Genomic DNA, 12,907 nt, shown 5'->3' with positions numbered 1-12,907 from the left:
ATGTATTGGGGGAGGGTTGAGATCTCACTAAACATGTCCCCCCCATCCCCAATGTTGGCACCTGTCTCAAAACAGGAGCCTCTGGCCTTTGTTAGTCTTATATTTTTTTTTAATACAAGTTCATTTATGTTTTGGAGTTAAGTATGACATCCATTGTCACTGAACTAGTACACATTTTTATTTAGAAGCCAGCTGAGGCACACCTCTGGGTGCCGGATTTTCTTGCTGTATTAAAGACCCATTGGTGGCCATTGGCTGTTGTCTATGCTTTGGTTGGGTTGTTGTCTCTTTGACATATTCTCCATTCCCATTCTTTATTTATTTTGTGAGAATTGCATGGCAATACATAGTCTCCTACCAATTAAAAATTCATTGTATTGGAACAAAATTCTTCCTTGATCTATAATTTGACACAAATATCAAGTTGATATCTTCAAGCATGACGAAATTTTTTTTTAAAATGCAGAAAATTGATTATTTGAATGAATTTTCTTAGTCCAAGGACCATTACTCTGCACAAAAAATCTGATCATAAGAAATTTCTTAATTCCTCCACCAAAAACTAGCCAATATGAAATTATAACTGATTTTAAACTATTAAAATAATTTTAAAATGGTTAAAAATTTCTACTTCTAGGAAAACATCAATATCTAACTATAACTATGAAAAGTATTTGAGGTCCCAATTTTGATTTATTTTTATAAATAAAATAGTATTGCTACAATCATGACAATGATCAGTAAAAAATTGATATACTTGGTGACCTCAGTCCAAACAATAGAACAATAAGGGTCAGGATAATTGAAACAGGTGTCAGAATCAGCCTTCACGACAAACTTTAAAGTCCATAAGGCCGAAACTCTATTTTTTTGGAAATTTTAGTTGGTTTCTGTTAGCTTGTAGTAAAGAATTTTACAAGCCGTGGCTGTTAGACTTGTGGTTGAGCGTGAAGACTGTGAAATGATCAGTTTCTTACCAATAAAGGTCTGACACTGTGACCCACACTTATCTATAGTGCAGTAGCATGGGATGGTAGATTGACATGCTACCGTTAGCATGACTTCACAGATAAAGTTCAGACTGGCCAAGGCACAATATAAACTGTGTGAATCACAGAGAACAGACATAAAATTCTCATCTCCAAAAGTGTCCATTATATCTAGTCAAATTAAATATATCCTGTAATTGTTGTGAAAATTGTTTTTTTTTTTTTTTTTTTTTTTTTTTATCTCTTTTGTATATACTATGTCTGCACCTTCTTGCAAAACTATTTTTGACCCACAGGAGTGTGATTTAATCATTTGGTGATTTTTATTTCAATTAAAAAACAAGAGGCTGTCACAACGACAGCAAACCAGATTTATTAATATTTATTTGTGTCCTGGCAATATCACAAGAACCATTACTGATGAATGGTGAAAGTGACAATCGTCAATATTAAATTTGACCTCCATTTTGCCATCAGTATCAACATATTAAAATTTGAAAAGCTTAGATTGAATGGTTCATGAGTAAATGCAACAATGTGAATGGAAACGTCATTTTACAATCAGTAACAACATATAAAAATTTCAAAAGCTTTGGTTGAATGGTTCATGAGAAAATGCATGGACACGACTGGAAACACAATTTTTCAATCTTTCAAGAACCATAACTCCTGAAGGGTAAAAGTCAAAATCGTCTTTATTGAACTTGACCTCTATTTTGTCATCAGTAACAACATATTAAAATTTGGGAAGCTTTGGTATAACAGTTCATGCGTAAATGCACGGACATGACTGGAAACTCCATTTTTCAATCTTTCAAGAACCATAACTCCTGAAGGGTAAAAGTCAAAATCGTCATTATTAAACATGACCTCCATTTTGTCATCAGTAACAACATATTAAAATTTGGGAAGCTATAGTAGAACAGTTCATGCGTAAATGCACGGACACGACTGGAAACTTCATTTTTCAATCTTTCAAGAACCATAACTCCTGAACGGTAAAAGTCAAAATCGCCATTATTGAACTTGACCTTCATTTAGTTGTCAGTAACAACATATTAAAATTTTAAAAGCTTAGATTGAACGGTTCATGAGTTAATGCACGGACAACATTTGATTGCCGCCCGCCCGCCGTACATCCCCAAATCAATAACCAACATTTTTGTCATAAAAATCCGGTTAATAAGTAAATGGTGATATTAAAAAAATACAGTCGACTCTCGTTATGTCGAAGTCAGCCGGACCAGAGAAATATTTCGAGATACACGTAGTTCGACTCAAACGAACACCGGAAGTTCGACAATCTAAAGGACACAACTCTTGCTAAGCTTGGTAAAGCTAAAATAAATCCGGGTGAATATGGCAAGGGGATCGATATTCTAGTATCAGATCGATGTGTTTGTATATCACAGTCTTTTATTATTATAATGATATTATTTTTACTTATTCAATTGTTTCAATTAAAAAAAAATCCTATGGCTTTTCCAAGAGTGTAAATTCCAATCGATAGTTTTGTTATTCAGGTCGATTATAGCTGACAAAATTGTTTATTCTCGGATACAAAAGATTTAAGAAAATTTTGATTTCTATTCATTTTGTTTTATCTCACTCTTTCTTTTCAAAAGAAAATATAACAAGATCAAAGACGCCGTTTGAGTAGTTTTTAGGTGATCATCAACGGAAGCCATAATCCTCACTTTATACACACCCAAGCTCATTAGTGTAAATCACAAATTAATTGTTTTGTAAACATTTTAAATACTTTTTCATGAACATTAACAATGTATCACTAATTATTTATCAAAATTCTATAAAAGATAATCTTAGGTAAACACTCATAGAAATAGCATGTCATAAATCAATACAGTGGTCAATGACCGGAAATTTAATTACACGTGTATTGTCAGATTAACTCTTCAATCAATTTAAATCCCGGAGGTCATGTTTTGACATATGTGTATTAGTTCGAGATAAAAAATGAATTTTGAATGCTTTTGTTAACCTTGGGACCGTAGATTTAGTTCGACTCAACCGAAATTTCGACTCATCAGGAGTCGAATTACATACTTTTGTATGGAATAAAGTTCGGGACCACGTGAAAACTTCGACTCATCCGAAATTTCGAGTCAACTGAGTTCGAGACAACCAGAGTTAACTGTAATCAAATTCTTAAAATTATGAATTGTGAAATGTTACACACAAGTCTGAATCCTCATCTCAGAAGGTATCATCCATAATATCTAAACAAATTAAATTGTGTAATTGTTGGGCAAATTGTTATAATAAACATTTTTTTTCAAATTTCTTTTGTATATACAATGTCTGCACCTTCTTGTTAAACTGTTTTTGCTTAAAAAAATCAAGGGTCTAATTGAATTTTGCTTTCATTGATTGGATAGTTTAAAGTGATGTTTTCTACAGAAGTCTGATAGTATAAAGTTTACAAAGCATGATCTTCAGGTTTCATAGATACTTGAATGTTAAACATTTTTTTTTTTTATATGTTGGTCAAAAATTGATTAGGAAAAGGGAAAAATTCACACATCCAGTAACTGATAAAAAAAATCACTTGAATTTTCCATTACTTGATGATTTTGTTCCTCAACTGAATAGATAGGAAATATTGTTTTTATTCCAAAATTGGATAGATAAGAAATACTTTATTGTTTTAAAGAGTCTTCAAATAAAATTTTTAAAAAAGAAGACTTATTCTGCTTTAGTTTATTCTAAAGTATAATCGTTGAGTATAGATATCAAGGCAAAACTAGAGTTATCTCCCTTCATGTAAAAAAACTCAAATCCAATTTATCTTTTATGTGTTTTATTTAGCTGCCTCATTAGTTTGTGAGAATCATGTTCTCTCTCTCTCTTTATTATATGCTTGTAATTATCTCTTTGATTATATCAACAAGTTATGTCCGACTGTCCCCCCTTTTTTCTTTGACCCTTTCTTACCAAATCCATCATCTCCAACAAAAGTAATGCTAGATAGGTCTTCTCTCATTGTGATTTCTTCTGGTCGGCTCTGATTCACAGAAAACTGGGCTTGAACATCAAAATCACTGAAAATTAAAATCAACAAGTATATTTAATGTCATTTTAATACGGTTACCGGTACTAATAATAAAATTTGTTTGTCCATATATCAGTTTCTATGATTTGTTCCAGAAAATTTAGAATCTATTATTTAAACTTGGTGACAACAAGTTACAATGGTTAGAAAATATAATATAAAATTTCTGTAAAGTACAAAAGCTATGACTGCTATACATGATAATTTAAAATAAATTCATAAAAGAAAAAAAGAAAAAAAACAAGAATGTGTCCTCAGTACACGAATGCCCCACTCGCACTATCATTTTCCATGTTCAGTGGACCGTGAAATTGGGGTAAAAACTCTAATTTGGCATTAAAATTAGAAAGATCATATTATAGGGAACATGTGTACAAAGTTTGAAGTCGATTGGAATTCAACTTCATCAAAAACTACCTTGACCAAAAACTTTAACCTGGAGCGGGACAGACGGACGGACGAATGCACAGACCAGAAAACATAATGCCTCTCTACTATCGTAGGTGAGGCATAAAAAGCATGATGTAACTCATGATTTCATGAAAACGTAATTAAGATAGGAATTGGATGGTACATTTTATAATTTCAAAGTTTGTATAAACGTTATTCGTGCAAACATATTAAAAAAAAAGTGCTATGGTCAACGCTTTTACACCCAAATAAAATTATAAAAGAAGCTTCAATTCTTAAAAATATTTGAGATTTAACTAATTGTTTGGTTTTAGATTAATAACCTGTGATGATATTTCAAGCGATTCTACATTAAATTAAATTACTTAAGATCAGCCAAGGTTGTATCAAAGTCATGGAAATTTTCCTGAAGAGTAATGGCTGCTACTGCTGCCTCCCGATTCTCCTCCGGAAGATCTACAACACCTGGTCGGAAAGCCATTTTAATCTTAACAAATGCTTCATTACAGTCAGCTAACAGGTACTTAGCTTTCCGGGAGTAGATTCTGCATACTCCCAACAGTAAATGTCCAGAGGTTCGTAAAGCCAACTTAACCTGTAAAAATATAATTATCAAATAAAACTGCCAATTCACAAATTATGTGATGTTAATAACCAAAACTTGTATTTTATCATTTAGAAGACTATTAGAACACATCCACAACATAGTCTGTGACTGAATAAAAATACATGTATCTACACCTTATTTTTAGTCTTGATTTATAGTATATTTATGGTCATATGATAAAGTCATGCAGATTTATTATAAAGTGCAGTTTTCTCTGCTTTCAAAAACTTTCTGTTCGACCTGTCCAGGTTTTCAATCACAATTTTACTACAAATGGTAACTATATGTGACATAGTACAGCTTAGATTAGGACATTTCTAGAAATATTACTATACTTGAACTGTTTGTGTCTTTGAAAACATAAATTTCACGGCATAAACATTGTTAGTTCTAGGTATATATATATTAAAACCTTAATTTCACAATTAGAACATTAACTATGGCCTGACCTGAGGCTGCATGATAGCCTCCACACTGCTGTCTATATTGGTTTCAAACACATGAGCCTTTGTTAGTTTCTTGTCCCAATGTGCAGCCAACCAAATTCTAGCAAGCGGTCCTTTCTTACTCAACACAAAATGTGCATAAAACATGATGAATATCTGTTATCTGAAATGACAAAAATAAAATAAAATATTAAAACACAGATCTATGCAAGTGAAAGATAACAGGTGCATGCAAAAAGCACGGGAAATTGTATCACATTAATTAGCGTTTTATCTATTCTAAAGCAATTTAGCATGGTGTGACTCCATGCCCTTTTTCAGAAACATGTTATTTCATGAAGACAATATTTTATATCACTTCTGCTAGACTCCAGAGCGTACATCAAATCAATCTTTAAATTGTTAAAAATTGCATCAAATTTTATTTAATTTTTTTCATTGACTCAATTTTACATAAATTAACTTTTTTCCACAAAGATATATTCGAAATGATTAGAAAATCAATTAGATGGATGGGTCAGCTGTGTTTCTCACAGAAGTGCGGTTGTCCAGTAAGTCTGCCCATGCATGTTTTAGTGATATCGATGGAACAATAAGAAAGGAGGAAGAAATATAAAAAATTAAAGTCAATATGATAAAGAAATAGGTGAAAAAGAAGAATAAATAAAAATGTTAAAACATTTTCTTCATAAAAGATCAGAAAAATAGTAAAAAAAGGATTAAAAAAAAGATAAGAATGTCAATAGAATGGTTAACCCTTTCAACGCTACACAAAAAAATAGAAAAATGGCTGCTGCTGCTGCATTTTTTTTGTGTTCATTCATGAGAACAGTATATTCCTTTTCAGACTGCTGTATCTTTTTTATTATAAGAGATACAGAAAAAGTTATTGCATGAAAAATGCTCAGGAGAGTATGAACTGTAATGTTAGGCAGCTATTTTAGTAAAATTTTTATCAGGTTACCTGCATTTTCAAGTAATTAACAGGTAAAAGGTGTAATTTGTTACATTTGCGTTGAATTTTGAATAAAAACTACTTTTAGTCTTCACCTATTTTGTTTTTTTATCTGCCATATAATAAAGAAGACACCAATTGCTCGATTCCGTAGCGTATTGCACCATACACAACGTATTATGTAATCATGGCACAAATCAGTGGCTCCGTCCTCCAAATTTTCAGTCAACCTCCGTTTTCCCCCCTTTTTCTACGTCTCGTAATGATCGATCAAATCATATTTCCCACACGAATTGAATGTAATAAACACATTGAGATAACAAGAAACCTTTTAACTAATCCTCATCATCAATTTCGCCATAGAAATGCTGAAATATTTCCATATTTACAGCTTCGTTTCCGATTTCCGCCATTTGCATTTGTCAAAATATTTGTTTTTATTTTCCTTCAATTTTCCTTCTACTGCATGATTTTACAATAAAAATTGCCGGGATTTCAAGCGCAAATGAGATCTTGCATATCCTTGATTCATACATGGAAAAATTAGAGAGGACCCGAATGAAAACCCAATGGTTTAAGAGTCCTTATGAAAAATCTGTTGTCATCGTGGCATAGGCCGCGAATAGCAGTGGCGGACGGCATATGTCATCGCGGCATATGCCGTGTATAGCGTAGAAAGGGTTAATAGTATTCTCATAACAAAATTGCCAACATTAAGTTTTTTTATGTATGCAGCTACATTGTAAGACACCATCATCCTTGTCAATGGGTTGTACAGTACAATGAGAATCGAAAAAAATATCACAAAAAAAACCTAGAAAGCTTGTGTGAAACTTTCACATACATATTACTTAAAGATACAGGATTTCAATTTTTTTTTTGAATTCTGTTATTTTGGCTTTCCATAGTTTTAAAATTGAATTATTTCCCTTTAATTTGGCATGACATAAGCAAATGGTTTTCTTAAAGGTGGCACGGTAGTATTTCCTGACCCATGAGGGATAATGATAGCCTTTTTAGAATTTTCACCACTTTCTGACACTTCCAAAAATTCTACATTCACAGTTAACTGAAGACAAAAGTACATGTACTTTCATTTTACTATTCAGAAATGAATTTTAATGTGTATCATGACCGTTTACTTTTTTGCTATTTTTAAAAACTTAAGGCTACTAGTGCTTTTAGGTCTATTATCATGCAATGAATTCAAAAAAAATCTGAAAAAATGATTTTCATCTGTAGGTAAAAATATTTAATATTTTTCTACACCTGATTCATCCCTCAGTTTGGGAAAGTATGTTCAGTGGATACTGTATTTTTTGTCCAATCACACTGTTCAGATACGTTGACTTTAGGGTACACAAAAGAGAAACCTAAATTCTGGATTGCAAATACTACCGTGCCACCTTAAAGTTAAAGTTATATAGCAGGGTAAATTTTTTCGGTAGACACACACAGGGAAGTAATGGGCAGAGATATCAGACAGGAGGAATTACTGGATATGACTAATATTAAATGAATGTAGGAATCATTTCACAGGTTTTACAATTCATACATAATTGTATTTATATACTCATTTCAAGCTTAATTAAAACATAATGTTGTTTTTATTTTTACTTCATTCTCTTTTAATTCTTTCCATGTATTTTCATGAATTTCGAGAAATTATACTATATTATAAATAGGCCTTTGCCAATTATTGTAATTGTGTTTGTGCCAATAAAATATTTGTATTTATATAAATATCAGAAAAAGTTTATTAATCTTTAATAATAGTAATATTAATATTTTTCATACAAGTAGGCAGAACAATTACGAATCCATGGAGAACAGATAATATTTAAAAGGTATAAGAATGACTAATAAGCATGTATTAACGGCCTGCAAAGCTCTGTACTAAAGTCATATGATTTTATCCAATTACAGTCTCAGCTGCAAGACCCCTTTGTCAGTTTGATTACTATTAATTTAATTCAACTATTAAGATCAAACAAACCAGAAACAGGAAAATTGGACTAAAAGAAAAATTGAACAAATGACTCTATGCAACAGCGTACATCAGCGGAATGTAACAATTTGACTATTTGGGTTACTTCGAACTTAAACACGACAAAAACTTGTCTGTTTGTAATTTAAAGTGAACACGAAAATGACAGAAAAGTGTCAGTGATTTGATTGATCTCATGCCAAAAATCAACTTCCATGCCAGATATTAAACAAATTAAGGAATTATCAAAAGAAAGTAAGGTAACGAAGATGAAACCTTTGAATGGACAACGTTGTTATTCCTTTTAAATAATACTTCCATGGCCTGACCGACAAAATGTCTAAAAAGTCTTTCATTCAGACAGAAATTTGAAACATTATTGGATTTTGCAGTGAGGGGGGGGGGGGGGGGGGGGGGGGGGGGGGGGTATCAGGTCCGTTCGCGCCCAATATACTTTCGCACCCAAGGTCAGTTCGCACTCTACACGTTCGCGCCCAATTTTAATTCAAATTCCAGTTGAATAATTGGAAAATCATGATTGTTGTTTTTAATTGCTTTCGTGTAAATACTGAATGTATTTATAGCTTAGTACAGGGTTCGACACTAACGCTAGCCCGCTAGCCCGAGACTAGTAACTTTTGTGTCGGGCTAGTAAATGTCCGTGGCGCGGTAGCCCAAGGGGCTAGTAAATTTATTTGTCATTGAACATCAATCTGTTGTACTTTCGGCAAAGTAGTCCAAACGCCGGTCAAATCTGACAACTTCGTCGAATATTGTCTACACTGGTTCCACGACCTCTTTATTTACATACAGATACAGATACTGGAGTGTAAAATTTCTACCGTAAACCAGTCGTTATTATACAGTCAACTCGGCCTAAGATTACTCGGCCCATAAAGTAAGAAAGCACCACGTTTCAAGATAACCCGTTTTGAAATAAACATTAATTATACTGCATATACATTTTGGTTTTATTATATTTTATTATTAATCACATCAGAGATCCTGATAAATCGTGTGCATAGTTTAGCCTTATCTAATACATAGTCGTCGCGTAAATAGTTTAAATTGGAAATGTCCTTTCGTTCTTAAAATAGAGCATTGAAAGGTTCCCTGTTGAAATTTTCCTTTACTCCAAAGGTACACGTGGTGATGAAAACTTTTCGATCTTCTCTGTCTTTATCGAAATAGCGTTTGTCATGTCGTCATAATTCTTTTCGTATTGCTCGGGATTTATCTTTACTTTTGCAATGGACTGAAACGAAAGTAAATTTCCGGTAATAATATTAAATGTGATTAGCTAGCTGAGGGGTGATGATGATAACAAGACTAAGCCATTGGTATCAGAAAGCGTCCATTGCACGTACCGGGATGTATGCATGTCATAATGCATTAACGAGAACAGGGTTAAAACTCGTCATGAGACAAATCAGTTGGAACATGAAGACTCAGCATCGGAAACCAAAAGTAAAATAGGCAACAAGTCAACTTATTTATGTAAATAAAATTAAACAAAAACATTGTTTTTTTTAATTTGATTATTTTAGTTGATGAGTTTTTTGTAAGCCAAAAAAGTGTCCCAAGAAATTGTGTCTTCTTGAACTATATTTCACAATTCATGACATTCATCTGTGAAATTTTGTTCACGGGACAGAATATCACATTTTCAAATTGAAATTTAAATCAGGACAACAGAGATGTAAACAAAAATGGAAAGTAGTGAATATAAACAGCTATATGACTTTTTGTGTGATGGTCAAAACCCTCCAGAGTTTGATATTATAATTATGAAAGAAGGTCATTTAGAAGAAAGGCCAACCGAAGCAATTTGAAATTAAAAACAATGAAATGTTTTATATACATGTTGACAAAAAAAAACAACACAGGAGAAAACATTAAAACTTGTTATTCATAAAGACAAACTGAAACAGGTATTGTACCTATGCCATAACGAGAGTGGATGCAATCTTGGGGTTAATGAGACCTCTTCATGCTCTTGTTAAAAAATGACAATAAAAAAAATGTTAAAACAATTCACTGATTCCTACTGTATATTTAAAAACAAATGTCTATCTAGTCTTATTTTTTGTAAATTAAATTATTTGGTATTAGACAAGACTTTTAATGCAATTTGGACATGATTTCACTATGAAAAAATATCCATCAAAGGTCCAAATAGAATATATTTTTAAGGGACACTTTTACACAGAAGTAGACAAAATGTCCATGGGACATCATTTCATGGGGGACACTATTTAATCCTACATTAACACACATATGATATTTGTTTTGATGTAAATGTAGATTGTCACTTTCTTTGTGGTTGGTCTATTGTTCTGTTCAGTACAACATTGTCATTAATTAATTTGATGTTGCAGGATTATTTGTAAATTGAATGTGGTGTCAGTCATTAAACCACCCTATAAACGTAGTCCAGGTTTTGTGGTAAATATCTTTAATCTAGGAACTATTTTTTTTTAAGTAGGTATGGAATATTCAAAAGTTAATGTTTGACTAAAAATGTTAACACAATAAATATTTAAGATATATCATCAATTCATTAACAGTTAAAATGCAAGTTTTGACAAATTCCTGACGTTAGATTTCTTTGGTGTTAATTTTTTTTTAATTTTTCTTTTCTTCTGAAGATATAAACAAATATGAAATATTATTTTTCAGACTGAAAACATCTTCTTAAAAGGCCTCAGAATGCAGGATTTTGCATCTAAATTTCAAAAAATTTCTGGGGGGGCATGCCCCCAGACCCCCCTAGCAAGTTCGCTGGCCGTAGGCCAGCTCACTTGTGGGCCGTTGGCCCACTCACCGGGCTACCTGACACAGAACAGGGCTAGTTGAATATAATTTTTACTAGCCTTGCGGGCTAGTGCCTACAAAAGTTAGTGTCAACCCCTGTTAGTATGAGTAAAAGATTGAAGATTTTAAATGAAAAACACAAAAGATAATTGTTTTTAACAGCTTGGTCCCTTTGATCTGAAATAATGAAACAATACACTATTATATATCACTATACATGATAAAATTTAATCAACACACACAAAAAAAAGAAACGTAGTCAGAATCTCACTTCATTTTGAAACAAGTCAATGAATCAAAAGTTATAGCAATACACTAAACAAAACATGATAAACAATTATTCAACACAAAATAAAACGTTGACAGAATCCCACTTTATTTAGAAAGGAATATAATTTTTATTAACAATACACTATCCAAAACATGATTAAGATTTATTCAACACAAAAAAAAATGCTATCTCACTTTATTTTGAGACCATGAAAACAATTATACTTTTAAGAATACTACTTGCCAAAACTTGATTACAAAGTTATTAAACACAAAACCAATTAAAATTGGGCGCGAACATGTAGGGTGCGAAAATGAAAGGGGCGAACATGAGTGGGTGCGAACGTGAATGGGCGCAAACGGACCCGGATTCTGAGGGGGGGATAGGACCTTTAAAGGGATAAGGTGTTTTTAAGCTTGGGATTTCGGGATTGACCCTTTCAGGATCCAGGAATCCTTTTTTTCCGTTTTCGGGACGTCAGGATTGCCCTACATTATTTAAACTCGGGACCTCAAGATTACGTTTTTTTAAGTCCGGGATTTCGGGATCAGGACCATTCCTATCTCCCCTCTGCAGTGCAATCATTTTAGACGAAGGGTTCACATAATCATAATAAAGGATAAAACTCTCTGACGAATTCACGAAGGCATCATGATAATGCACGTATATTTCTGAACTGTCAATATTTTTGTTTGAAATTTTGGCACAAAGTTAATTTTGTATGTACATGTAGCTGTCATCCTAACTCGTTCGTTAGGAAATACTACATGCACACCTAATTGGGTCGATCGTTTATAATTTTACAGTTCGTCAGCAGACGGTAATTGATGCAATTCTTGTTTACTCACCAACAACTCTTAAAATTAAACAATTTCTTATTTTGAAAACAGCAATAACGAAATTATTCGTAAAATCAATCAGGATGGTGATTTAAATAATATGCAACGGGATTCCACATCATTTATCGGCATGAAAACAGAGAAAATGGCGTCGCTTTCACTTCCCGCCCAAACAACAGGTTCGAAAAGTTAGCCGGATTTTCCCAAAAAAAACCGCGATTAAAATTAGTGCAATATATTTTGTTTAAAATGCTGATTTAAAATGGATTTTTTTTCTAATTTGATTATTATTTCTTTTTTTCTTTTTTGTAAGAGTAACTTCTTAATTGATATAATTATAGACTGAATTAATTCCAATAAAAAAATAGCGGGGTGATATGACTACTTTGATTAGCAAGTGCCCTCATTTGCATAATGTCACTGCTGCCAATCAAGCGTATCAAAATAAACGTTAATTGAGAGATAAAAATTAATCAGACGTTTTGGTCATTAATTAAAAAGGTTAATCACACAAC

At 32.5% G+C, this 12,907-nt stretch overlaps 1 protein-coding gene across 7 annotated transcripts in view; it reads right to left on the bottom strand.

Moving 5' to 3' along the window:
* The window catches only part of LOC139499653 (double-strand-break repair protein rad21 homolog), a 127,973-nt gene that overhangs the window by 9,927 nt on the left and 105,139 nt on the right, over positions 1-12,907 (bottom strand). For 3 of the 7 annotated variants that reach the window (XM_071288405.1, XM_071288407.1, XM_071288402.1), the window contains exons 2-4: positions 5,530-5,689; positions 4,839-5,068; positions 3,945-4,051 (exon numbers count right to left, since the gene is read on the bottom strand). In XM_071288405.1, the coding sequence (XP_071144506.1) occupies positions 3,945-4,051; positions 4,839-5,068; positions 5,530-5,673 (481 nt within the window). In that variant the 5' untranslated portion in view covers positions 5,674-5,689. Of the gene's footprint in view, positions 1-3,944; positions 4,052-4,838; positions 5,069-5,529; positions 5,690-12,401; positions 12,598-12,907 lie in introns of those variants that run through there. The other 4 variants (XM_071288401.1, XM_071288406.1, XR_011658241.1 and 1 more) reach the window with 3 other exon arrangements.

The sequence above is a fragment of the Mytilus edulis genome, chromosome 12 (assembly GCF_963676685.1).
Source record: "Mytilus edulis chromosome 12, xbMytEdul2.2, whole genome shotgun sequence".
NCBI lineage: Eukaryota > Metazoa > Mollusca > Bivalvia > Mytilida > Mytilidae > Mytilus > Mytilus edulis.
Note: the sequence above shows the minus strand (reverse complement) of the source record. Positions and strands in the feature narration are given on the sequence as shown.